This window comes from Typopeltis vanoorti, chromosome 13 (assembly GCF_054136105.1).
Source record: "Typopeltis vanoorti isolate ZY-2024b chromosome 13, IOZ_Tvanoo_1.0, whole genome shotgun sequence".
Classification (NCBI taxonomy): domain Eukaryota; kingdom Metazoa; phylum Arthropoda; class Arachnida; order Uropygi; family Thelyphonidae; genus Typopeltis; species Typopeltis vanoorti.
Genome location: NC_143561.1, coordinates 126,874,736 through 126,899,440, shown reverse-complemented (window position 1 = coordinate 126,899,440; position 24,705 = coordinate 126,874,736). Strand labels below are relative to the sequence as shown.

General features: G+C 36.0%; 1 protein-coding gene across 1 annotated transcript in view; it reads left to right on the top strand.

Annotated features, from left to right (window-relative positions):
• LOC150100525 (polycomb complex protein BMI-1-like) overlaps window positions 1–24,705 on the top strand; it is a 265,230-nt gene that overhangs the window by 95,482 nt on the left and 145,043 nt on the right. Inside the window, exons 5-6 of the mRNA XM_090402672.1 lie at window positions 1,468–1,515; window positions 23,460–23,574. Coding sequence (XP_090258798.1) covers window positions 1,468–1,515; window positions 23,460–23,574 — 163 coding nt within the window. The remainder of the gene's footprint in view (window positions 1–1,467; window positions 1,516–23,459; window positions 23,575–24,705) is intronic.

The window sequence follows — 24,705 nt, the reverse complement described above, 5'->3', positions numbered from 1 at the left end:
TTGAGTATTTGAAATATGGTTTTATTCAAACTGTTATAATGGGAGGCTTTGCAAAATTTATGTCTTGCAAAGTGGGCGGTGAGCCAAAAAAGTTTGGCAACCTATGGTTTAAACGAACGAAAATGTTAAATGCAAACATGTTTACAATCAGTGTCCAAGCAGTATCTGTCTCCATTCCACACAACTCCTTGGAGAACTTTGCTTTTCCTAGACACATTAGTTCACATGCCTTTTAAATGTTTCATTATCTTCTATTTATAGAAAGGCAGTACACACTGGAAGATATCAAGCAATTACATATAATCATCTTACTTAACAATGTGGTTTCTGTAAAATACTAACATTGGCCAGGGCTGATCTTGCCTTCCTGTGCCACACATTTTTAGCCAGTGGCTCTAACCCTTATATAAAAAAAAAAAAAAGACAAAATACTAGATCCTCCATCTTCTTTTTTCCAAATGCATTAAACTGCAGCAAACCTATTCCATTTCTCTGTATCTAAGCACTTCTAAAAAGATTACCAGAGCATTTGATAAATATAATCGTAACACCATGTTCAAACCACAAGCTCCACCTTCTGTCACATCCAGGAATGTATGAAGTGACTTATAACTTGACTTACTGTGGACAGACAGGAAGAACTATAACATCCATTTGGAGAACATAAGAAATGCATTCACTGTTATTGTTATTACAAATCATGACTGGCAGAAATGCATGAAAACTAAACGGCTGCATAGAAGAAGTTTTACAAGCTACAGAAACTGTTTTTGTAGTCAGAAGTGCTCTGCAAACTTCAGTAATATCTGTATTAACATACCAAAAATCTGGGAGACACTAACTACTTACTAGTTAGTGTCTCCCAGATTCATGATTTTTGCTTGCTGTCTTAACTCATAATTATACCTTGCAGTATGCTACCCACCTTTTCTACATCACTGTTGTCTTTAACTTTCCTCACAATCTCTTGATAATCATCCTCTCATTCCCCCTATGGCCAGTCAAATCTTCATTTTTACCACTAACTACCTTAACATTTTAAGACCAGCTCTAACCTAACACTTTAAACTGCTTTTTATCTTTTGGAATTAGAAAATGCCAAAATAACATGTTCTTTTCTTATATCCATTGCAATTTTGAATTTTTCCCACTAAAATTATTAGTGCATTTGTACCATGACAAACTGCTTGTGCTCTGAATATACTTGTTGGAAATTTAGTGAAATGTTAGTAGGTTTATTTTTAGTTGTTGCAGTTTAAACTACAAAATTTCAAATATATACCTGCCAATATTTCTGTGAGTTTGAGCTATTGCTAACTTCTAGTAAGCTTGAGTTAATGGTAAAAGGAACACAGACAGACAGAGAGCAAATTGTTTATTAGACATTTCAAAAATTGTAACAGTACAGCAAAGCTTTAACTGAGGTATGTTTTTACACTAATCAAAGATGAACTATTATTTATATAGGTGAAATGAAGAGAAGAAGAGAGTTCTACACACAACATCCTGAAGCAGGTAAAATGTTTACACAACAGTTATTAATTTCTTACCGATGAAGATTCAGATTTTATTATATTATTCTCACCACATAATAAAAAAAAGTTTGATGGTGAAAGTCGTCAACCATGGGTTTCTGCTTTAAATAATTGATTGAGATTTCTTCCAATGTTCTATTTCAAATCCATTCTTTTTTGAATTTGGAAATTGGGGTGGGGGGGGATGAGGAGTGGATTGGCATATTTTAGCATTCAGATGAAGATTCAGATTTTATTATATTATTCTCACCACATAATAAAAAAAAGTTTGATGGTGAAAGTCGTCAACCATGGGTTTCTGCTTTAAATAATTGATTGAGATTTCTTCCAATGTTCTATTTCAAATCCATTCTTTTTTGAATTTGGAAATTGGGGTGGGGGGGGATGAGGAGTGGATTGGCATATTTTAGCATTCAGCACAAAATATGGTTAGTTATATAATATTTATTATGTGTGGCTTGTATTAGTCAAAACTGTGCCTCTTTCTCCTAGTAATTTTGGTTTTTCCCTCTGAACAGCAAAGCAACCTAAGAATGAATACAGCATACACATAAAAAAAAAAACAGGTTTAATTGTTCTGATATTTCATCTGTCACTCTAACAGCGACATCTTCATTCAGACATACAATAGTGAAATTGTAAAAATATACACAAAACAATAAGTGGAAAAAATTATAATAATATTTAAAGCATAAAGTCCTATGAGGAGAACCCTCTTTGGGTGCTGTTAACAATTGGCCCAAATATACATATGAAGTAACTTGTTCTATTTCATGGTTTTCAACTTTGACATTTCTATTGTTTATGTATTTATTCATCATTATTTTTGTTTTTTCTCTATTTATTTTTAATCCAATTACTCTGGAGGCTTCATTTAGCTGATTTAGCCTTTCTTCAATATTATCTGCTATTAGGACAACATCATCTGCAAATTTCAGATGGTGCAGTCTTTTTCCATTTATGTTTATTCCTTTTGTTTGCCAATCAAGGCTTCTAAAGACTTCCTCTAGTGCAGCTGTAAATAATTTGGGGGATATGGTGTCAGTGTCACCTTGCCGGATGCTGTTTTGTATTGGGAACTTTTCACTGTTTTTATATAATTTAATTACAGAAGTTGCATTATTGTAAATATGTTTTAGTATTTCAATATATGGTTTCTTAGTTCCCTGGGTTTAAAGTGCTTTTAGTGTTGCAGTTGTTTTAACTGAATCAAGTGCTGTTTTGTAGTCCATTCATATAAGCCAGTAATAAGGGTTTATATTCGGTTGATTTTTCAATGAGCTGTCTTAATGTGTGAATATGGTCCCAAAGTATTGTAATTCTTTCTAAATCCAGCTTGTTTACAGGATTGCATTCCCTCTAGTTTAGATTTTATTCTATTATAATTTTTGTTATTATGATTGTTATCCTTTGAGGATTGCCAAAGAAAAAAGATTGAACGAAGAATTCACCTTGGATGGGTGGCTTATGGGAAAATGAGAGACATTCAGAAGTGACATCCCTGTTATTTTAAAAAGGAAAGCTTTCGACCAGTGCATACTTCCTGTCCTAACATACGGAGGAGAAACATGGACTTTAACAGAAGCCCTAAACAAAAAGCTGAGAACAACACAACATTGCATGGAGAGAAGTATGCTAAAAATAACATTAAGAGATAGGAAGACAAGTACCTGGATAAGATCTCAAGCAGATGTCATGGATATTGTAAAATACATTAAACAGGCTAAGTGGAGATGGGCTAGCCAGATGCAGTGACTCGAGATGGACTAGAAAAACAGAGTGGAGACCAATGGATGGAGGAAGACTGAGAAGAAGGTGAAGGGATGAACTGGAACAAATTGCAGGAGTGAGATGGATGGAGACAGAAAACTGAGTGGTCTGGAAAATCATGGGGGGGGGGGAAGACCTTCATCCAGCAGTGGACAGAACCAAAAGGTTGTAGATGAAGAGGCAGGAGGCCTAAGTTTCCCAAATTTTGTAAAGTTTAGCACAGCCATATTTATTAAGATGACACTGTTTTTTTTTTAAAAAAAAATCTGCTGTTCATTCTAAAAAAGAGTTTTTCAAGTTCGTATTTACTGTGATGAAGCGTGTGATCATGCGCAAAGTATCCAAGGCATGGTCGGCTAGACCTGACTAACCTTAGTTGTGGTGTCAGATGTATTTTTTGTGTTCATCTCAGCAGATCTCCCAGTTTGACCATAATATGATAAATTGCAAGAACTAGGAACTTTGTAAACATCTGAAACAGAGGAGGGGAGGAGGAAATTAATCCTTAAGGGGAGAAAGAGTTTAATGTGTCTTAGCCAATAGAAGGTTTAAGAATGGCAGTATAGAGCATGTTTTTCAAAATGCTTTATAGAAATTGGCCAGAAGAGGGAAGGGCCATGGAAGTATTTTCTGTTTAAATAAGTTGTCCTTCCAAGAGAAATCACCAGTCTGGCGTGTAAAAATATATAGATCAATAATGTCGAGAGGGGAGGGGGGGGAGAATTTTTCAGTGAATTCAAAGTATCAGAATGTGAGATATTTGTAAATAAGGTGACATCAAAGCTCACCATGATATCATTATGTTTAAAATGAAATTTTGATTTAAAAATCGAGATGTAAGTGGAACTAATGAACTAAATTTGAGATGCATGGAAATTTTTAAATAAGATGAAGTGTGGCCAGTAAGTGGAAATAAAGATTTAGATCTTTGGCCAATTTAAAGGAGGGACAGCCTGTAGCATTTATAATGAATGGAGAGGCTAATTAGATTTGTGAATTTTGGTCAATTCGGGGGGGGGGGGGGGGGCTAAAAGATTTGAGTTTTTTAAAAATTCCAGGAGGCCAAGATGTTACATTTTTTTAAAGCCTTTCAGATTGTCATAATCTAGCAGTTTATAAGTAGTGCACTCTCTGAGCAGCACATTCATTTTTTGATTATAATCGCTACCATTGAGGACAACAGTAGCTATTGTCTTTGTGGAGTTTATGTGATGTGTAAAGCTGGCTATTGGAGAGATTTCTTTTAGGTGTTGACCCTTGTGATAAGATATTAGCAATGTTAAGTGTGCTCTGTGTGCCACATAATTTTTAAAGTAGGAATTTGCTGAGGCACTACTACAAAGTTATGACTAGAGCTAAGGACTCTAATGGTCATTTCATCACATCATTTTGTTTTAAACTTGATGAATGTAGGTATGATTCCAGTGTCCCGTATAATAGATAGTTTAGCACGAGTGGTGGTGAGATGATCTGTTCACGAAGCAAAACTAGAGCATCTGTAGATGTGGAGAGCTTCTTTAGGCTGGTGAAATTTTATTTTAAACTTGATATATGTAGGTACAATTCCAGTGTCCCTACATCTTTTGAGGAAGGTTAGCTGATTACATTCCCTGGATAAATGTAGCTTCCAATTACCATACTGTTTAATTTTACGTGTTGTCATCTCCATGCAGAATTATTAATTACTTCATCCATACTGGTTACTTTTCTTAGAAGAGCACCTTATTTAAACAGAAGGTTTACTTCCATGGGCTCTACCTTTCTGTGGCCAATATCTCTATGTAGCATTTTGAAAAACATGCACTTGATGCTGTCATTATTAAACCTTCTATTTGGCTAAGTATATTGATAATTTGTTCCCTATTTGGCCACATGGCTCAGACACATTAGACTGTTTCCTTTCTACCTCAACAGCCAGCATCTCAGAATCCAGTTCACTTTAGAAAAATAAATAAAATAAGACATTTTGTATTTGTTTTTGTTTCATTTCTGATTCTATTTCCTTAATCCACAAGACATCTTTATTATATTCAATAGGATTATCCCAGATTGACTTCCAAAATTCAAGTGTTTCTTCTTTTTTCTGGTGAATGATTGTTTGCATTTGTATTTCTCTGAAGAGACTGAAAGAAGTGACGTTGGTTCAGCAAAATTGCATGTTTTGTGCATATTGGTTGATTCTTGCTTCATATCTTTTAATTTTCTGGGCATTCATATAATTCTTTGCTTTTGCTCTTTGGTAACTTCAAAAATTGTTTTTTTTTTTTTTTTTTTTTGTTTTTTTTTGGCTAAATATATGTAGTTATGAGTTTATTTTTGATGCTATTATTTTTCAGCAGTCCTTCTTTAAGACTCTTTATGTTACTTAGATCAGCTCAAAATTTGTTGACTTTTTGCTCCAACTGGATTTTCCATGGTGCAGATTGCTTCGTCCTCAGCTTTTGCAACTAAGCTTCGTTGTAATGATATAAGCTGTGCTGTATAGGAGCTGACTTGTTTCCTTTATACTGTTGGTTGTGATGGTTTTTATCACAGCATCTGCGACTCAGAGGATCTGTTTTAGCTTAGATTTATGTAAGGTTTTTAATGTTGATGGTCATTTATGAAGTTTATATGTTCCAATATTCCTGACTTCATTTTACACTGTACTTCTGTCAAAACATTCTGAGGTATGTCATCAGCTTGATGCTCACTGAGTTGAATTTTGATATATATAGTTTCCTCCTGATGATTTGTTGTTATTAAAGCTGTTTTTGTTTATTACATAACTCTTGCAACTCAAGTTCAGTAAATATTTTGTTGCAGAAAATGAAATTCTTTTGGTCCATAAGTTTTTGTTCTGTTTTTGCAGATTCTGGAGTTTTTTTGTTTCCGAATCATGTGCATATGCTTTTTAAGATCCCATTTTTTTAGTGTTGATCTATAAAAACATTTCATTACTTCTCTGTTTTTTTCTACAGTCCATTTTTGCATGTGGTTTCTTCCAGTCACTTTTCACCTTCTTGCCCTAGTTGCCCAGAAAGGAGAGCTAGGTCCTGTATCCCACTTGTCACCTTGTTAAAATAGATAGGAGAGATTATTTTATTTAATGTTATCCTCAGTTTTATGAGATTTCTCTATAACAATTATTTTTAATTTCCGAGTGCTTTTATTATATTTATTTATTGCACAAGGGTTCACTCTGATTGGTGCAATGACCTCTTTTTTACTATTGCTTTCAGAATCCAAAAAATCACTGACTCAAGACCGAAATACAAAATAACCACATTTAATAAAACAGAAACAATATATATACACTTCAAATAAATTTTACATAACTATAACTAACTACAGAATTAATTGGATCCAAGGCCTTTTGAAATAAACTTACACTTAAGACTAGACTAAACACTTTGTTTGTACAATGATAAAATGTTCATAGCCAGTTTCTCTCTGTGTGTGTCATGGCCCTTTTCCGAAGATATATGACTTTATTCTTCATTTTCATAGGATTCTTTCTCATGTAGCACATATTAATTCTTTCTGACTCAATTCTGTCTCCTTTCCAATGGAAATAATAGTTAGATCCAGCGTTCTTAAGACAGATGAAACTTCCTAATCAGCGTTTCCTCGAACATTCCTTTAGAACGTAAATAGCAGTTTCTAGTTTTATTCACTAATGCTTATTGACAATCTTAACTCTTCCACTTTAAAAACTCACAGTTCTATGATTCCCTTTTCGGAATCTACTATTAATCTTCCAATTAGCGTTTCCTCGAATATTCCTTTTAAAACGATCTATAGCAATATTTTCTTTTATTTATCAATACTTATTCCACTTTGAAACTTCATAGTTACATGATTCCTTTTTCGGAATATACTATTAATTTTCCTCCGAATGTCACATAAAAAAAAACCTAAGTTCCTCCGAATCTAAATATCTGCCGGCCTGTGTTCTAATTTCTTCTTGAATGCTCTCTTGTTTATACATTACATTGTATAAACGTTACTCCCGTTACATCGATACCAAATGCTCTCCTTGTTAGCTGTCAATCACACATCAAACTTCTCGGCAAGCATGTGCACTCCTCGAAACTGGCAAGCAAAAAGTTAGGTATAATGGCTGACATTTTGACAAAACAATTTCAATAACGGCCACGTTGCAAGTGCCAACAATGCGTGTTATGAAACTAAAACTAATAAACTTACTAACATAAATAATACGTAAAAATATTCAGAATTTTGAATTATGATTATTTTTACAGCCTTATGTTGCCTGTTGAGAGCTATGCTGGCAGTAGCTATGCTTTCACCAGCATTGCTCTCAACATCATTGAAGCATGCAAGCTCCACCGCCATGACAAGGCCATGTTCCTCGGGGGAATTATTATTGTTGTTGTTATTATTATTTTATTTCATCTTTATTATGAGGACATCATTAGGACACGTTTCATTTTGATGGTATATATCAGAACACTGAATTATAAGTAAATAATTATTTATCGACTTATTGCTGATATTTCACGGGTGTTATAACCAGTATCTTCAGAGCACAAAAACACAGTTTGTCACAGTAGCTAAATATCAGCAATAAGTCAATAAATAATTATTTACTTATAATTCTGTGTTCTGATATATACCGTCAAACTTAAACAACATGTATGACGAACATATAAACCTTTCTGCATGCGTCATTAGGACACAAAGAAGATCATTTGACAACATTCCGAACTGACAAGAGTAAGCATATTTATTTACTCACATTTCAGCCACTGTGTAAAAACAGATCACGTTATTGGAGTTCAAAGAAAATAACAATCAGCATTTTCAATTCATATATTAGGTTATCTAAATCATGTGTTAAAAACATATGAAAAATCACGATTACTTCCCAAAGCTTTGAAATAGGCATGCATTTAGAATGATTAAAATTCAAACATCATCATAGAGTTTACAAATTTTGAGGAATAGGTGATCAAATTCAAACCTGTTTGAGTTACAGAATCTTAGTTTGATACCAAAGAACTCTGTCTAGTATTACGGCATGGTAAGCAAGGCAAAACTCGCATTAATTTCTAATCCTGAGGTTCTTGGATTCTTATCACACACAAACCTAGCAATCCAAAATAACATTTTGGATTGCTAGGTTTGTGTGTGATAAGATAATTACCACATGATAATTACCACACACGATAAGACGATACATGCTTATCATGCCTTATCGTGTGTGGTAATTATCATGTTAAACATGATGAGCACCAGGTAAGGATAGAGGTTGTGTATTATTCTGGGTGGATGGCAGAAAAGAGGAATGGTTTTGAAGGTAGCGCATAGATTTAAACTTGCGAAGAATCCATGCTGTTTTTTTCTGATATTTCATTAGGGTATGTTTTGTCTTTTTATATATATATGTAGAAAGTTTTTTACTTTGGGTATAATATATGTTAAAGATACCAAGTTATTTTAAATATAAACCTGGTTTTTTTACTCCATTTCCCAAGTAAGCAAACAGACAAGTCAGTCAAGTTTGCACCTGCAAGTGTTGCAAGTCTAGCTGACCCTGCATGTAGTGCAAGTCATAGTTCATTACTTGGGAAATGGAGTAAAAAAACCAGGTTTATATTTAAAATAACTTGGTATCTTTAACATATACTATACCCAAGGTAAAAAACTTTCTACATCTATCTCATCCTGAGATTTTTATTTAATAAGGTCAAAGCACCTTATGGTAGCTTGTGTTGGTAAAATACTTATAGGCTCTGTATTACTTAAAACTTAGTATTTCTTAGCCTGGCTCCCACTGATGAGACCTCAATAAAGGTTGAAACCGGTCTGGGTTGTGGCCTCTTGCCTTTAATACATAGCATCATACATCTCCAGGAGATGTGCTTTGCATTAAGGGTAAATATTAAAAATAGTGATCAGAGTTTATTCTCCCTTTACCACGAGTTGTCTTGGACTTGCACTACGTGTAGCGTCAGCTAGACTTGCAATACTTACAGGTACAAACTTGACTGACTTGTCTGTTTGCTTACTTGGGAAATGGAGTAAAAAAAACAGGTTTATATTTAAAATAACTTTGGTATCTTTAACACACACAGTTAATTCTCTTTTTATAGCTTTTTTTACACAATTTTGAAATAACATGGTTTAGAAAACAAATGCAATTCTATTTTTACACGGTATATTTTGATTTAGCATAGTTCGAATGCTGCTTATTTATAAAATTTTTCTTTGAATTCAGTTTTGTTAAAAGGATATTTCCATTATACACTCTCTGTCCAAAAAGAAACTGAAGTTTTCGAAAATAGAAGAAAGTAGTGGTGCCACCTGTTGCATCTTTTTGTTGTCGAAAGTGGTAATCTTCATTAGTATTGTGTCAACTGTTTATGACATTTGTTTCATTAGAAGCCGAGTTACAGTGCCAAGAGTGACAGCGTGTTTTGACGAACGGTCAGAAAATGAGTTTCAAACAGAGAGCTGTGATTAACTTTTGTGTTAAACTTGGTAAATGTTTTACCGAAACGCATGAAATGCTTCAAAAAGCATGTGGTGATGAATGCTTATCCCATACTCAAGTTTACCAGTGGTTTAAGCGATTTCAAAGTGGTCGTGATATGCTTGAGGACGATAAAAAGCCTGGCCGTCCAAAAACTGGACTGAGCAAAGTTAACATCCAAAAAGTGCACGATTTCATGAAAGAAAACCCGAAATCGTCCATGAGATTGATTGAATATGAATTGGGGATTCCAAAATCAATTGTGCACAACATTTTGACCAAGAGTTTTGGGCCTTCGTAAATTGAATTCATGATTTGTTCCCCACAAGTTGACCGACCACCAAAAAATGTATCGAATTGAACACTGCAAGGACCTCATAAAACCGCTCATAAGGACACAAATTTCCTTGAAACGATCGTTACTAGTGACGAAACATGGTGTTTTGAGTATGAGCCCAAAACAAAGTGCTGAGTGGAGACCACCAGAAGAGGGGCATCTGAAAAAAAGTCTCTTGGAGAAGTCAGAAGTGAAGACAATGCTTATTTGTTTCTATGATTCCAAGGGCATTATCCACAAAAAATTCATTCTGCCTGCCAAACGATCAATGGTGAGTGTTATCTCGAAGGATTGATAGCAAGAATTTGTCGCGTACTGCATGAATGTCGTGATGCAGGCAGCTGGTCACTTTTGCACGATAATGCACCATCTCATCATTCGAACATTGTGAGACAGTTTTTGAGCAAAATCCAAGTTTGTGTGTTGGATCACTCGCCTGATTTAGCACCCTGTGACTTCTTTCTCTTCTCCCGCTTTCATTTGCCAATGAAAGGAAAGTGATACGACACCACTGAAAACGTTCAAGCGGCAGTAACCATGACCCTCAACAGTATCCCAAAAACCAATATAAAAAACTCATTTAACGAATTAATTGACCATGCCAAATGCTGTATTGAAGCTGAGGGAGAGTATATTGATTGAAATAAATGATTTCAATAATTATAATTGGCCTGTGTTTTATTTTCTATCAAAAGTTCAGTTTCTTTTTGGATAGAGGGTGTAATTATCATATCCTAGTACGATACATATGTACTTTATCCCTGATAATCCCTGATATGTAAATATCAGGGATTACTCTATACTGCAGAATGTATACAAATGCTAAGTAAAACTTATCTAGCGAAATCACAAAAAAGTGTTGTAGCTTTAAAGCAGCTTTAGAGCAAAACTTTAGTTTAATATAAACCAAAATAAACCCATTTAGTTTCCAGCATACCCTGATTTTAGGACTTTAAACAATTTTTTTTTTTTTTTTTTCAGGTGTGTTTAAGGGTCAGAGCTGTATAACTGAGAAGAGACCTCCACATAGCCTTTAAAGGAATGCAGAGAACCGACCAGGGCTTCTGACCTAATGTCCAATCCTCACCTTCTTGTGGTGCACCCTGTTGGTTATCTACCTGGATACTGAATGAACGAGGATGGGCTGGCAATTTGGGATTTAGCCAACCAAATTGTATTCTTATTGGTTAAACCAAAATAAAAAATGATGGTACAACATGACAAATTTCATGTCGGCTGGGGTGTCGCCAGGTTATACAAAGCCCCCCGTTGTTTTCACCAGGGAACCAGGGTGAACAGCGAAAAGTCAGCTACTGGAACAAATCCTATAACCCACCCTAACTCAGCATCACCAGAGTTCAAGATCAGTACTATCAACATAAGAAGCCTGAATGGCAAAGAAATAGAACTAGCTGATGAATTAGATTAGTACCAGATAGACATAATAGGGATGACTGAAACAAAAAAGACAAAAACTGGTGAGATCTATCTGAGCAATAAATACAAGATGATATATTCAGACAATAACAATAATGGAAAAGAAGGAGTAGCCATAGTATTCAACACAAAATACGAGGCTAATCTTCTTGAATGGCAGGCAGTCTCAAGTAGAGTGATGTGGGCAAATATGAGAATGGGAAACTGAACAATGAGACTTATTTGTGCCTATGGTCCCACCGAAGGTTCTACTAAGGTAGAAGTGGAGGTATTTTTTGATGCTTTAGAAAAAGCAACTGACACGATGAAAATGAAAAGCTGGTCCTTGTTGGGGATCTAAATGGCAGAGTGGGAAATGATTTTCTGACATACAAAAATATTTTGGGAAAATTTGGAGAAAAGAGCCAAGCTAATAATAATGGCAAATACCTGTTGGATTTCTGCTCAGGACATGGACTGGTTATTACTAACACCATGTTCCAACATATAAATGTGCACAAATTCACATGGAGAGAAGAGGCAAGGAATAGGAAAGTATCATTGATATTGATGTTTTCTCCCTGGTGCAGGACACCAGCATGTACAGAGGATTTGAAATTGGAAGTGATCACTATTTAGTCCTGAGCAGGATAAAATTGAATTTCATATTGAAAAGTATAACATGTAAGTTTTAAAGTGAATAAAAGTTGAGCAACTCTCAGATGTGAACTGTAGACTAAAATACACAAAGATTATTGAAGAAAAAATTAAAGAGTTTGAGAACAGGAACCAAACCTAGGAGATTCAGTGGCAAGCCTTGAAGAAAACCCTGATTGATTCAGCCAGAGAGGCATGTGGTGAGGTTGTCTGCAAGGATAGAAAAATCAGGACTCCATGGTGGATCACAGGAAGTTAAAGAGGCAGTGAAAGAAAAGAAGAAATCATGAAATCATATCAAAAGTTCCTGGCAAATAAGTCAGCTTTCGCTCTTAGAGAATACAGAGACAAATGTAAGAAAGCGAAACACTGTTTAAAACTAGCTAAACAAAAGTCATGGGAGGACTTTGGAAAGAACATAGAAAATAAATATCAAGAAGGTGGTAAGATATTCTGGAGGTTGTTGAAGAAGCTTAGAAATGGAGTTAAGAGTGCTATAAAAGGAGTTAGAGATGATAAAGATGACATGAAAACAGGAGAAAAAGATATCCTTTTAGTATGGAGTAATTACTTCGAAAAATTGCTAAATGAAACAAGCAGTGATAGCAGAGTAGTAAAACACACTCAACAGGAATACATATCCATACTTGAAGTAGAAAAAGCCATTAAAGGCTTGAAATGTGGAAAAGCAGCAAGAGTAGATGATATTCATATACTCCTGCTGCTAGATGACCAGAAATGCTGAAGTATGGTGGTTTAAAATTCTTACAGTGGCTGCACTGCATAATTCAGAAAGCCTGGACAGAGGGACAAATTCCCGATGATTGGAGTAGAGCTCTCATAGTGCCCATATATAAAAAGGGAAATAAAACTGAATGTGAGAATTACAGAGGTATTTCCCTAATCAGTGTTCCTTGCAAGATCTATGCAAGTATACTTGAAAAACGGTTTAGAAGAATTCTGGAAGAAAAGCTTGGTGAAGAACAAGTAAGATTCAGGCCAAATAGAGGCTGTCAGGATCAGATCTTCACTTTACGACAAATAGTCGAGAAAGCATGGGAATATAACAAAGATCTGTATTTAAGTTTTGTCGATCTGGAAAAGGCATATGACAAGGTGCCAAGAGAGGAGTTGGTTGGTGTTTGAGAGCTGCTGCTGCTTCTAAGAAAAGTCTCTCTTTCTTGAATTTGCTGTGGTGGAGCATGGTGGTTTTCTTCCATGATACCCTGTGGGTGGTGTCCAAAACATGGTCAGCCAAGCCTGAATGGCCATAGTTGTGTTTGAAGATGTAAGACTTGTGTTCCTCTAGACGGACGGATGCTGATCTGCCTGTCTGTCCAAAGTACACCAGCTTACAGGAACAGGGTACTTTGTAAACTCCAGACAGAGAGAGAGAGGAGGGAGCTGATCTTTCGTAGGACGGATAAGGGTAGCAAGTTTGCTGTGGGGCTTATATGCTGTGTGTAGGTTGTAGTTTTAGTATCTTGGCTATTTTTTCGGATGTGCCATGGATGTAGGGTATGGTGATGGCATTTTTAAATTCTTGTTGACGAGAAGGACGGGGAATGGGGGAGGAGTTGATTATTTTTTGATACTGTGATCGCTGTGGCCATTGGAGAGGAAAGTGCTGTGTATGTGGTTAAGCTCAGTAGTGAGGGCAGTTCCACTGGAACAAAGATTGTGGGCTCTCTTGGTAAGAGTTTTAATAATCCCATATTGTTGAGAGGGGTGGTGGTGGGAGAGTTTGTGAATGTATCTGCCTGTGTGTGTGGGTTTTCTGTATACGGTGAAGGTAAGTGTATCATTAGGCAGGCGTGTGACTAAGGTGTCTAGGAAGGGTAAACAATTGTTCTTTTCCTTTTCCATAGTGAACTGGATTCTTGGATGTAGACTATTGAGATGACTGAGGAAGGAGTCTAACGTGTCTGGGCCATGAGGCCAAATAGAGAACACATCATCTACATATCTTAGCCAGATAGAAGGTTTGAGTGGGGCTCAGTCTATGGCTCGTTTTTCGAAATCTTCCATATAGAAATTGGCAAGGGGGAGTGAGAGGGGGGGACCCATGGCAGTTCCCTCTATCTGCTTGTAGATTTTGTTGTTCCAAGAGAAATACCCAGAGTTAATCGCAAAGGAAAAGAGATCTAAGATGTCAGAGGGAAAAACGTTTTCTAAGAGAGATAAGGTGTCAATTAAGGGAATATTGGTAAACAAAGAGGAGATATCAAAGCTTACCGAAACTTACTCTGTCTTTTATTCAAGGTTAAATTTTCTGTGAGGACTTTAAAGTGGGTCGAGTTTTTTATATAGGAAGGGGACCTTCCAGTGAGGGGGATCAGAGAGTTGGCCAGCTGTTTAAGCTTCCGAAGATTTGGGAAACACTCATCACCAGAGTTCCCACCTTACATTCCAGGCCACCTACTACTGCCCTTAGAGGGCGCTCTACCTAGATAGGACTTTAGTGTCATCCATGTAGTTGGGCTTAGTATTGTTTGTTATTTGTGTATATGTTCCATTAATTGTTTTTGTAATCCCCGTAGATGTCCTAGTGACTAGGACGAAATATAGGAAGTATTAAATTCTATTTTAATTCTTTTTGAGTGTTGTAAAAAATCCATTAAGCCTCCAACATGATGTCCTCACAGCACTTAAGCCTCTACACACGTAGAGGAGCTATTCAATACGCTACAGTTATATGGTGTCAATGGGGAATTATATCTAGCAATACTTAGTCTGTATTTGAGTTGTAAGTCGGCAGTTAGAATTGAAGGATGTACAGGAAGATGGTTTAATGTTAAATCTGGTGTGAGACAAGGATATACATTATCCCCCCTCTGTTATTCATTATCTATATGGATCACATTATGAAGGAATGTGCTCTTAAACATGATATCAGAATTGGAGATGTTAATGTCAGCTCTTTGCTTTATGCAGACGATCTTATACTTCTGAATAAATCCGCTACAAGTTTGCAAGATTCCCTGACTAAATTGAATAACTGTTGTAATAGATATGATATGAAGGTCAGCCTTAAAAAGACAAAGACAATGAAAATAGGTAGAATTGTTGAAAATGTCAACTGTGTTGTGAACGGGGAACCTGTGGAACAAGTAAAACATTTCAGCTACTTAGGCATGACTTTTAGTTAAGATGGTAAATTAAATATGGAAATAGACAACAGAATCAACAAAGCTGGTATGGTAGGAAGTCTGTCAAATGGAATAAGAGAGAAATTAGTTGGAACACTAAATTAGCTGTATACAAGACAGTGTTCAAACCAGTTTTAACTTATGGATCTGAGAGCTGGGTCAGAAGTAAAACACTTGACCAAAGACTAGAGACTGCAGGTATGAGTCCTGAGAGAGATTAGAGTTGTGAACAGATGGCATCAATGGCAATATCAGATTGAAAACAAGGATATTAGGAAAGAACTTGACATTGTCGGCATCCAGCAGCGCGTTAGCAGAGCTAATCTCTGGTAGTATGGTCACTTAAACAGAATGGGCAGGGAAAGATTAGCAAAACAAGTGTTCTCTACCAAGTTGGCAGGAAAACGACCCAGAGGAATACCAAGATATAGGTGAATTGATACGGTACGAAGTGCCTTAGACGATAGAAATGTAATATCTGATAATGATAATATTGGAGTCTTGACAAGTAATAGACTGATTTGGAGGAAAATTGTAGATAGGAAGTTAGTAATGATGTAAATTTTTTATGTAGTACTGTCATATCCTGTACACCCCTTGAGCGTACAAATCAGGAATTTGATGATGATGATAATGAACAGTTTTTCAGCTTATATTAGCCACTATCCATACCAGTTGGCATATGTATACTTATATAAGTAATAATTTTTTATATTTATTAATTTTTTCCTTTTTGTAAACATGTTTCTCTCCAGCTTAATTTAATTTTGTAACCTAATGGATAATAATAGAACTCTAGCTTTGATGCAAGTTTTTTTTTTTTTTTTTTTCACCAGGTCAGACAAATAGTTGTAACGGTTGTCAGTAACTTTAGCATGCCATGTAGATTTAGTGCAGCTTGTTTCTTTGTATATATGTGTGTATACTCCAGATGATGAGCTTAATGTGAAGGGTTGAAACATCAAGTGTTTATTTTGGTTTATATTAAACTAAAGTTTTACTCTAAAACATTAGTTGTTTCCATAATTTGCATAATATATTCTGATCACCGTGTAAGCATGAAGGAAAGGATTACTGATCAATTAATCCCTAAGCGTGCTGACAATGAAAGGTGTGGATTTTAACATGTTACCAGTGCACTGGAAAGCAAATAAAAAAAGGTTGGGTTACAAAAGAAACTTTTAATGAATGTTTCCATCAATATTTTTTTCCAGAAGTTGAATGCTGTTTGATGGGAAAAAATCTGAACTTTAAATTTTATTGATTGTAGACAATGTTGCCTATTCATCCTGCTTTAGAACACCCTAACGTGGAATTTTGTTTTCTGCCACCTAATACAGCATACTTAATACAACCACTAGATCAGGGTGTGATCGCTATCTTCACAACTTACTACATGAGAAGAACATTCCAGTACATTTTGGATAAACTAGATGAGGGTAATTTTACTGACAGTTATTGATGTGAGGAAGAAATGTTCTATTTTGGATTGCATCAAACCTGCTAAGTTGGCATTATCAGAATTGAAACCATCAACTTTAAATGCATGCTGGAAACTACTTAGTCAGAATGTGTGAAAAAGAAAACCCTCTACCTTAGCATACAACTGAATATCCCAATATCATCAGATTAGCACATGCAGTTAGCAGAGAAGGATATAATGAATTTTTGTCTGCAGATATTGAAGAATTGATGGTTGACAAGGCTGTTAGCGATGACAAAATAATAGAAGCTGTCCCTCAAAATCTCAATGATGATGAAGAGATTCTACTCATTACAGGTTTAATTAAAGAAGGGCTTCAAACAGCTAGTAAAATAGCAAAGTCATTTTCTTACACATGATCCAAATACTGAACGAGCTGACAGTTTAAACATGAACTGAAGTCATGTATGGTGTGATATGAAGAATTATACAAAAATCTAGTCAAAACAGCTGGTTAAAAAAAAAAAAAAAAAAAAAAAAAAATCAACCTGCAGAATTATTGGAAATTAGTGCTAATTTAGTTTCTTTTACTGAAGAAAACATTTCGCCATTGCAGTATGAACAGGACAGCCAAAGTGTTTAGTGATGGAAGTAATTTAATTCCATTCTCACACAAAAGAATGCAGCTACTGTCAGAAAGTGTCTGCGAATAAAATGTAACTAATAACCATGTGTGTGGATGTATTTGGACCTTTTCAAATTTCTGTTTTATTAGTGACACACTGTTTTCTTTAAGAGATGCATATATATATGTTTTGTTTGAAAATAACTAATCGTTTGTGTTGGGGTTTCACATCTGGAACCATTCTTCTATTTTTTCATATGCACTATATTCTTTTTTACACAGTTTTCATTTACATGATTTTTTCTGGAACCAATCTACCATGTAAATGGAGAATTGGGTGTGTACATATATCTGAGAATGTAAAATCAAGTGTCTAGTGTCAATAAACAAATTGTGTACTTCAAGAAATTTATGAAGCTAAGGATTTTTGGGTGGAGGGGGTAGATAGAGTTGTGGAAGTGGTGAAGAGGATCCACAGGAAAGTGACCAAGACTCTCAGTGGTCTTTAGGATTACCCTCTGTGACAATGGATTATGGGTTTGTAGGTTGCAAAAGTTGACTGATAGGCAAAAAGAGGAGTTGTGGTATAAACATTTAAGTTACTAAAAGTTTTATAGGTTTGATTCAGAGAAAATATTTCAGTATGTGTCTAGAAGAGGGACAAAACAAGAGGGATCATCCCTGGAAATTGAGTAAAAGTGTTGTCATCAGTGATGTGAAGGCTAGATTTTTCACTATGAGAGTGGTGAATGAGTGGAATGGGTTCTCAGAGTCTATTGTGAGTGCTTTGTCTATCATTGAGTTCAAGGAGAGGCAATAGATGTAGTGCGAATATTTTGGGTCTACCACGATGAGTCTTTGGACTCCGTGGAGGTACCTGTGTATTAATAATAATAATGCTGTGTTTGAATTACAAGATACTAACCGTTGTTTCTTTTAAATTCTAATAGTATTTTCTTTTGTTTACTCAGGTGCCAACCAATGTCTTCTTCTTTGAAGGAGAGTTTTTGCCCTCATAAGCTTTCTGTCTGGTGTGTGGGGTGGAGAAGAGCTGTCAGGCCAGTAAGACCTTTATTGAGTGCACTAATGGAAGGCGAATATACAGACACTTGGGAAGCAGTCATATTCTTTTAAGTAGTGCAATCTAGAGCAACTGGTGCTGGGGGATTGTGTTCTCATAAGCTCTCTCTGGTCAAAATGACAAAACTCATAGTTTCTACATACATTTGGTTTTGAAATAATATTGGATCTTTAATATCCACTATTTCTATATAATTTACCTAACTGAAACTAAGCCATGTGGCTCTTTCTTTATTAATCTCTTCTTCTTTTCCTGTTGATCCCCTTGAAATGAGGAAAAAATATTTCAGATAAATTTTATTATTTTTGCATAAAGGTTATGAAACTCTTATAAGAACTGAACCTGAAAAAGTGTGATCGGTCTAAACTTTACCAGTACTGGGAGGTAATCTTGTTAAACAACCTATACAGTTTTCCTTCTTTGTTTTTTTAATATATTTGTTTAAAAAATAATCAGTTATCAATTTGAGAGCTCTACAAGTTCATTCAATAGCCTTTCCAGTAACTATAAAGGAACTTTTACCAACTGAGCTACCAAGACAAACTGATAGTAGTTTGCCATCATCTATTGAAACATATATTATTGTGTACATTTTTCATTTTCAAAAATCTTATGTATGTCAACCCCACACGAGTGGTGTTGCAAATCCTATAACACAACCGTTCCATGTGTAGCTAAATGATCAGAGAGAGAGAAAAAGTAGGAATTGGTTAATGTGTTTCTCAAAGAGCTGGAGGTTGTTGTCATCGAGGAAAACAATGCAGGGAAGGCTCTTCTGAAGAATGAATAAAATAGGATAAAAATTTGTTTTGTTTTCTTTTCTTTTCTTGATGTTGACTAGCAGCTGCTTGTGTTCTTTCATGTTTTTAGAAAAGTATATTAAAACTACCAGGTCATCAAGATACTATGATAGCATTATTCTCGTAGACAGGCTTATACGTTGGTTATGCTTTATTAAAACACTTAAGGAATAGAACAACGTAGTTAGGATATAAATTAAATTAAACTTTAATAAATATTTTCCGATATTTCGGCAATGTCACATTGCCATCTTCTAAAGGAACTTACACAAAAAAGCACGTGCACGTAGGCACTACAAACACAGTAACTGGGAATGAAGAGATGAAGCTATTGTTCTAAAAGTCCTGATGGTGCCCTCTAGTGGGCTAAGTAGGTGTTCTTGGCCGTTGGGCTGAAGGTCTGCTGATGTAAGCTTCCCAAATTTGGGGCAGTCGCATACAACCAAATTTGTTGAGGTTTGGAGAATTTCTTAGGGCTGAGGCTGATTCCATAAATAGTCTTTCGTATTTGCTATGGTGTATTACTATAGCTTTCTTCCACCGTATTCTGTGACGTGTATCCAGAACATGGTCCGCAAGACCAGAATGGCTGTACTTGTGAAACCGGATGTAGTCCTTGTGTTCAGAAATTCTGATATTCGCTGTCCTGCATGTTTGGCCAAAGTAAGACAGATTACCACTGCAAGGGACCTGGTATACACCAGGTAGGTCTAGGGGAAGTGGTTGGTCTTTAGTGGAGCGGATAAGGGATGCCAGTTTTCTGTAAGGTTTGTAACAGGAGGTCAGGTCATGCTTTTTTAGATTTTGGTAATCTTTTCCGAGGTGCCTCAGATGTAGGGAATGGTGATGGATTTAGAGTAATCCTTGTTGTGGAGGGGGGGGGGGGATCTGTGGTTTGTAGGTTCTAATATTTTTTGGACTTTTCTTGGGGGTAGCCATTGGCTGAGAAAGTGTTGAGGATGTGATTTAGTTCAGTGTTTAGGGCCAAGTCGTTTGAACAGATTAGTTTAGCCCTGTTGTATAGTGTTTTCACTACTCCATATTGTTGTGTTTGTGTGTGCGGGGGGGATTGTTGGTGAATGTATCTGCCTGTATGGGTGGGTTTTCTGTAAACTGAGAAAACCAAGGTTCCATTAGGCTGGCGGGTGACTAGTGTGTCTAGGAAAGGGAGGCTGTTTTTTTCCTCTTTTTCCAGGGTGAATTTGATTCTGGGGTGTTGGTTGTTTAAGTGTGTTAAGAAGGAGAGAAGTGTTTCAGAGCCATGTGGCCAAATAGCGAACACATCATCAACGTAGCGAAGCCATATGGTTGGTTTTTGTGGGGCAGAAGCTAAGGCTTTTTCTTCAAAGGTCTCCATAAAGAAATTGGCCAAGGGTGGGAAGAGTGGTGAAACCATGGCTGTCCCCTCTATTTGTTTGTAGAATTTTCCTTGCCAAACGAAATAGCCTGAGTTCATTGTGAACTGAAATAAGGCTGAGATATCGGGAGAAAATTTAGCTTGGATTAGCTCTAAAGTTTCCTTGAGTGGGACATTTGTGAATAAAGAGGAGACGTCAAAGCTGACCATTATGTCAGTATGTTGGAGTGTAAGGTTTTCTATGCTGGCTTTGAAATCGGCTGAGTTTTTTATGTGTGATGGTGTGTTGCCAGTATAGTGTGTGAGCTCTTTGGCCAAATGTTTAGCTAATTTGTATGTGGGGGAATTAATGCCATCCACTATGGGACGTAATGGCACATTTTCTTTATGTATTTTTGGGAGTCCGTAAATACGGGGGGGTATAGAGTTAAATGGCTTTAATCTGTTGGTAACTTCTACAGGCCAAGAAGTGACTCTCAAGGAGCCTGTGAAGTTTTCTAATTTGAGAGTTGGTGGGATTGTAATTGATGGGGGGGGGGGGGGTAAGTAGCCCGATCTAAGAGAAGAGCATTCAGCTTACCTGTGTAGTCCTTTTGGTTAAGGACTACAGTTGCGTTTCCCTTATCCGCTTTGGTGATAACTATTTCTTTATTATTCTTCATTTCCTGTAGAGCTTTATATTCCTTGTTGGATATGTCGGATTTTGGTGGGACTGCTTTGGAAAGGACACAAGCTACATCCAGTCTCACACTGTTGGTGACTCGATGTGGAAGGTGGCGGATTCCGCGTTCGATCTGGATCATAATATCCTCACTGGGTATTTTTTTGGGAGCAATCGCGAAGTTGTGGCCACGTGACAGCGCGTTGATTGCTTCAGGCTTCAGGGTGACTGAAGAAAGGATTACGGTATTGGTAGCAAGTTTTGGAAGGACGGTAGAGTTCTTTTTTAATTTTTCGAATTTTTTCATCTGTCGGCCTCGTATTTTTTTAAATTCTTTGTCGGCAGCGGTACATGAGACGTCACGTAAAATCGACCAAAGTTCGTGGTTTAAAGTGCACGAGAGCTCATCTTCGACTAGCTTCGTTAATGTCCGCTAAGAGTGACCGCGTGGCAGTGATTTGTTCGCGTAGCTAGCGCGGTTATATATTCGGAGAGCTTTTTGTGACACAAACTGGTGCTTAAATTTTACACAGTTCGGGATTACTTTATTTTCTCGGCAGCGTTTCAGGAACGCTAGACGATTTAATTGTCTAGACAGCTTCAATTTCAATTTACCGTATTGGCGGGCTTTCCGTGCGATTGTATCTCCATGGATGATGTTGATTCTCGTAGACAGGCTTATACGTTGGTTATGCATTATTAAAACACTTAAGGGATAGAACAACGTAGTTAGAATATAAATTAAATTAAACTTTAATAAATATTTTCCGATATTTCGGCAATGTCACATTGCCATCTTCTAAAGGAACTTACACAAAAAAGCACGTGCACGTAGGCACTACAAACACAGTAACTGGGAATGAAGAGATGAAGCTATTGTTCTCCTAAAAGTCCTGATGGTGCCCACTAGGACTACATCCGGTTTCACAAGTACAGCCATTCTGGTCTTGCGGACCATGCTCTGGATACACGCCACAGAATACGGTGGAAGAAAGCTACAGTAATACACCGTAGCAAATACGAAAGACTATTTATGGAATCAGCCTCAGCCCTAAGAAATTCTCCAAACCTCAACAAATTTGGTTGTATGCGACTGCCCCAAATTTGGGAAGCTTACATCAGCAGACCTTCAGCCCAACGGCCAAGAACACCTACTTAGCCCACTAGAGGGCACCATCAGGACTTTTAGGAGAACAATAGCTTCATCTCTTCATTCCCAGTTACTGTGTTTGTAGTGCCTACGTGCACGTGCTTTTTTGTGTAAGTTCCTTTAGAAGATGGCAATGTGACATTGCCGAAATATCGGAAAATATTTATTAAAGTTTAATTTAATTTATATCCTAACTACGTTGTTCTATTCCTTAAGTGTTTTAATTATGATAGCATTACAAGAAACATTTACATTATTACCAACTTCCTTTTGATGATTTTTCTGCAAATTAATCTGTCAGGACTCCAGTATTGTCAGCTGTTATGTTTTGGTCTTTTTCCTGTCATCCCTTTCAAACGGTTCTTTTTGTAACCTTTCCATTTCTGAGTGACCATATCATCTGACATTACCTCTGCTCTCCAAGTATGGTGAGCAGAGCTCATCTCAGGTGATTACAAAATGACATCATAATAAAGTCATGTAAGTAAGTTTTTCCATGTCTCATGTTGATACATTTAAGAGACAGGTCCGTAAGTAATCAATAGTTGCATTGTATAGTGGTATGATTAGGAAATAGTAGGAAGCAATGCAAGATTAAAGATTAAAATATCATGAAATTATTGCTTTGAACAGCATTTCACATTGAGTTTTTTTGTTTTTTTTTCCCATTGGAATGTTAAATCTGTTACATTTACATAAAACCATTGCTCCAAAATTCAGATATCACCACGCTTAGAATAATGCTTATTCATATGGGAGTTCACTGGCTTGCTAAAGAAGCTTTGAAGTCTCCTATTAATTATGTAAATTATTTATATTGTTTGCATTAGTGACTCTGCATGCATGTCAAAGGTTCATGGCATGAAATTTGTCGGCATTGGACAGGATTAACTTATTCTTTCATTATTGGATTGAAATTTGAAGAAGTCATGTGTAATAGTTTTTAAATATATATTATTCTCTTTCTTTATACTTAAATTTTGCATATAAATGTTTTTACTGTACCATTTAAAATAATAGTTGCAAGTGGAGCTGTGCCCACCTCAAGTGAAGAAAGAGGTGAAGTATTAGGAGGAGAGAGGCTTATCTTTACTCCTGAAGATATTATTAGTATATCTCTAGAATACTGTCCCCCGTAAGTTTCACTTTTTATTATTTATTTATTTATTATTTTTTTTAATTCATCTTTGTTAAATCTTCATTATTTATATTATTGCAGCTCCAGTATTTTTAAATATTCCATTGATCTTGGAGGCAAGCATTCAGAAAATATTTGTATAGTTATATATACATTCATAAAAAATTTGAGAGGGGTGGTAATAAGAGTTTAGAAGTGGTTGCAGTTCGTTTTGTTGAGACAATCTGGACTATTTCAGCAGCATATAGTTTATTCTTCTTATACCAAACTCACAATGACCACAAGAAAGTTTGTTATTGAGGATATTTTGCTATAACTACATTTCTTTAGAATAGCATAGATAGATTTAGTTAGGACTCAGTTTATTATAGTGAGGGAGTTTCTTTTATTGTATTTGCTATTGTGAGGGTCAACTGCAAGTGAAAAATTGAGATAGGCAGTTGCTTCTACTGTCCTTTATGTTCCCCTAGAATATTCCATGGCATGGAATATTCTAGAGGAACCTGTCATGGGAGTTCACTTTACAGCACACAACTCATTCTCTATATTACTTGATCCTCCATCTACTTCATACAGCCGTCTGCTAGTCAGGCATGGGGGAGGGAAACCTACCAAATATACAGAATGTGTGTGTGTTTGTTGATAAACACTCAAGGATTGCCTGTCTGACATACAGATATATCTCATTGGCAGTTCTCCTGTCAGTATTTCTTCATGATTACCATATTTTATGTGTATATGATAGTTTGCAAAATAATGTACAGATTTATAAAATTAAATTATTTAATATCTGGTTTGCAAGCTAGTTTTAAAATATATAATTAGTTTCGTGAATACTTGGCCAGTTAAAGACCATTAGTTACTTTATACAAAAATAATAATTTCATCCATATATATTTTGCAAATTTGACTTCTTTAAATATGAAGGATTAAACTTCCAAAGAAGATTACTATTATTAATTAACAGGAGCCTTTGTTTTGATATAATCCAAATAGGCTACCTGGAAAAATAATTCCAGTTCATAAGAAAGGAAACATACAGATGTTACCAAACAGTAATCCTGTTACAGTTGACTAAAACAGGTGCTTACAACAAAATTGCTCACTGTGATAAAGTTGTCAGACCAA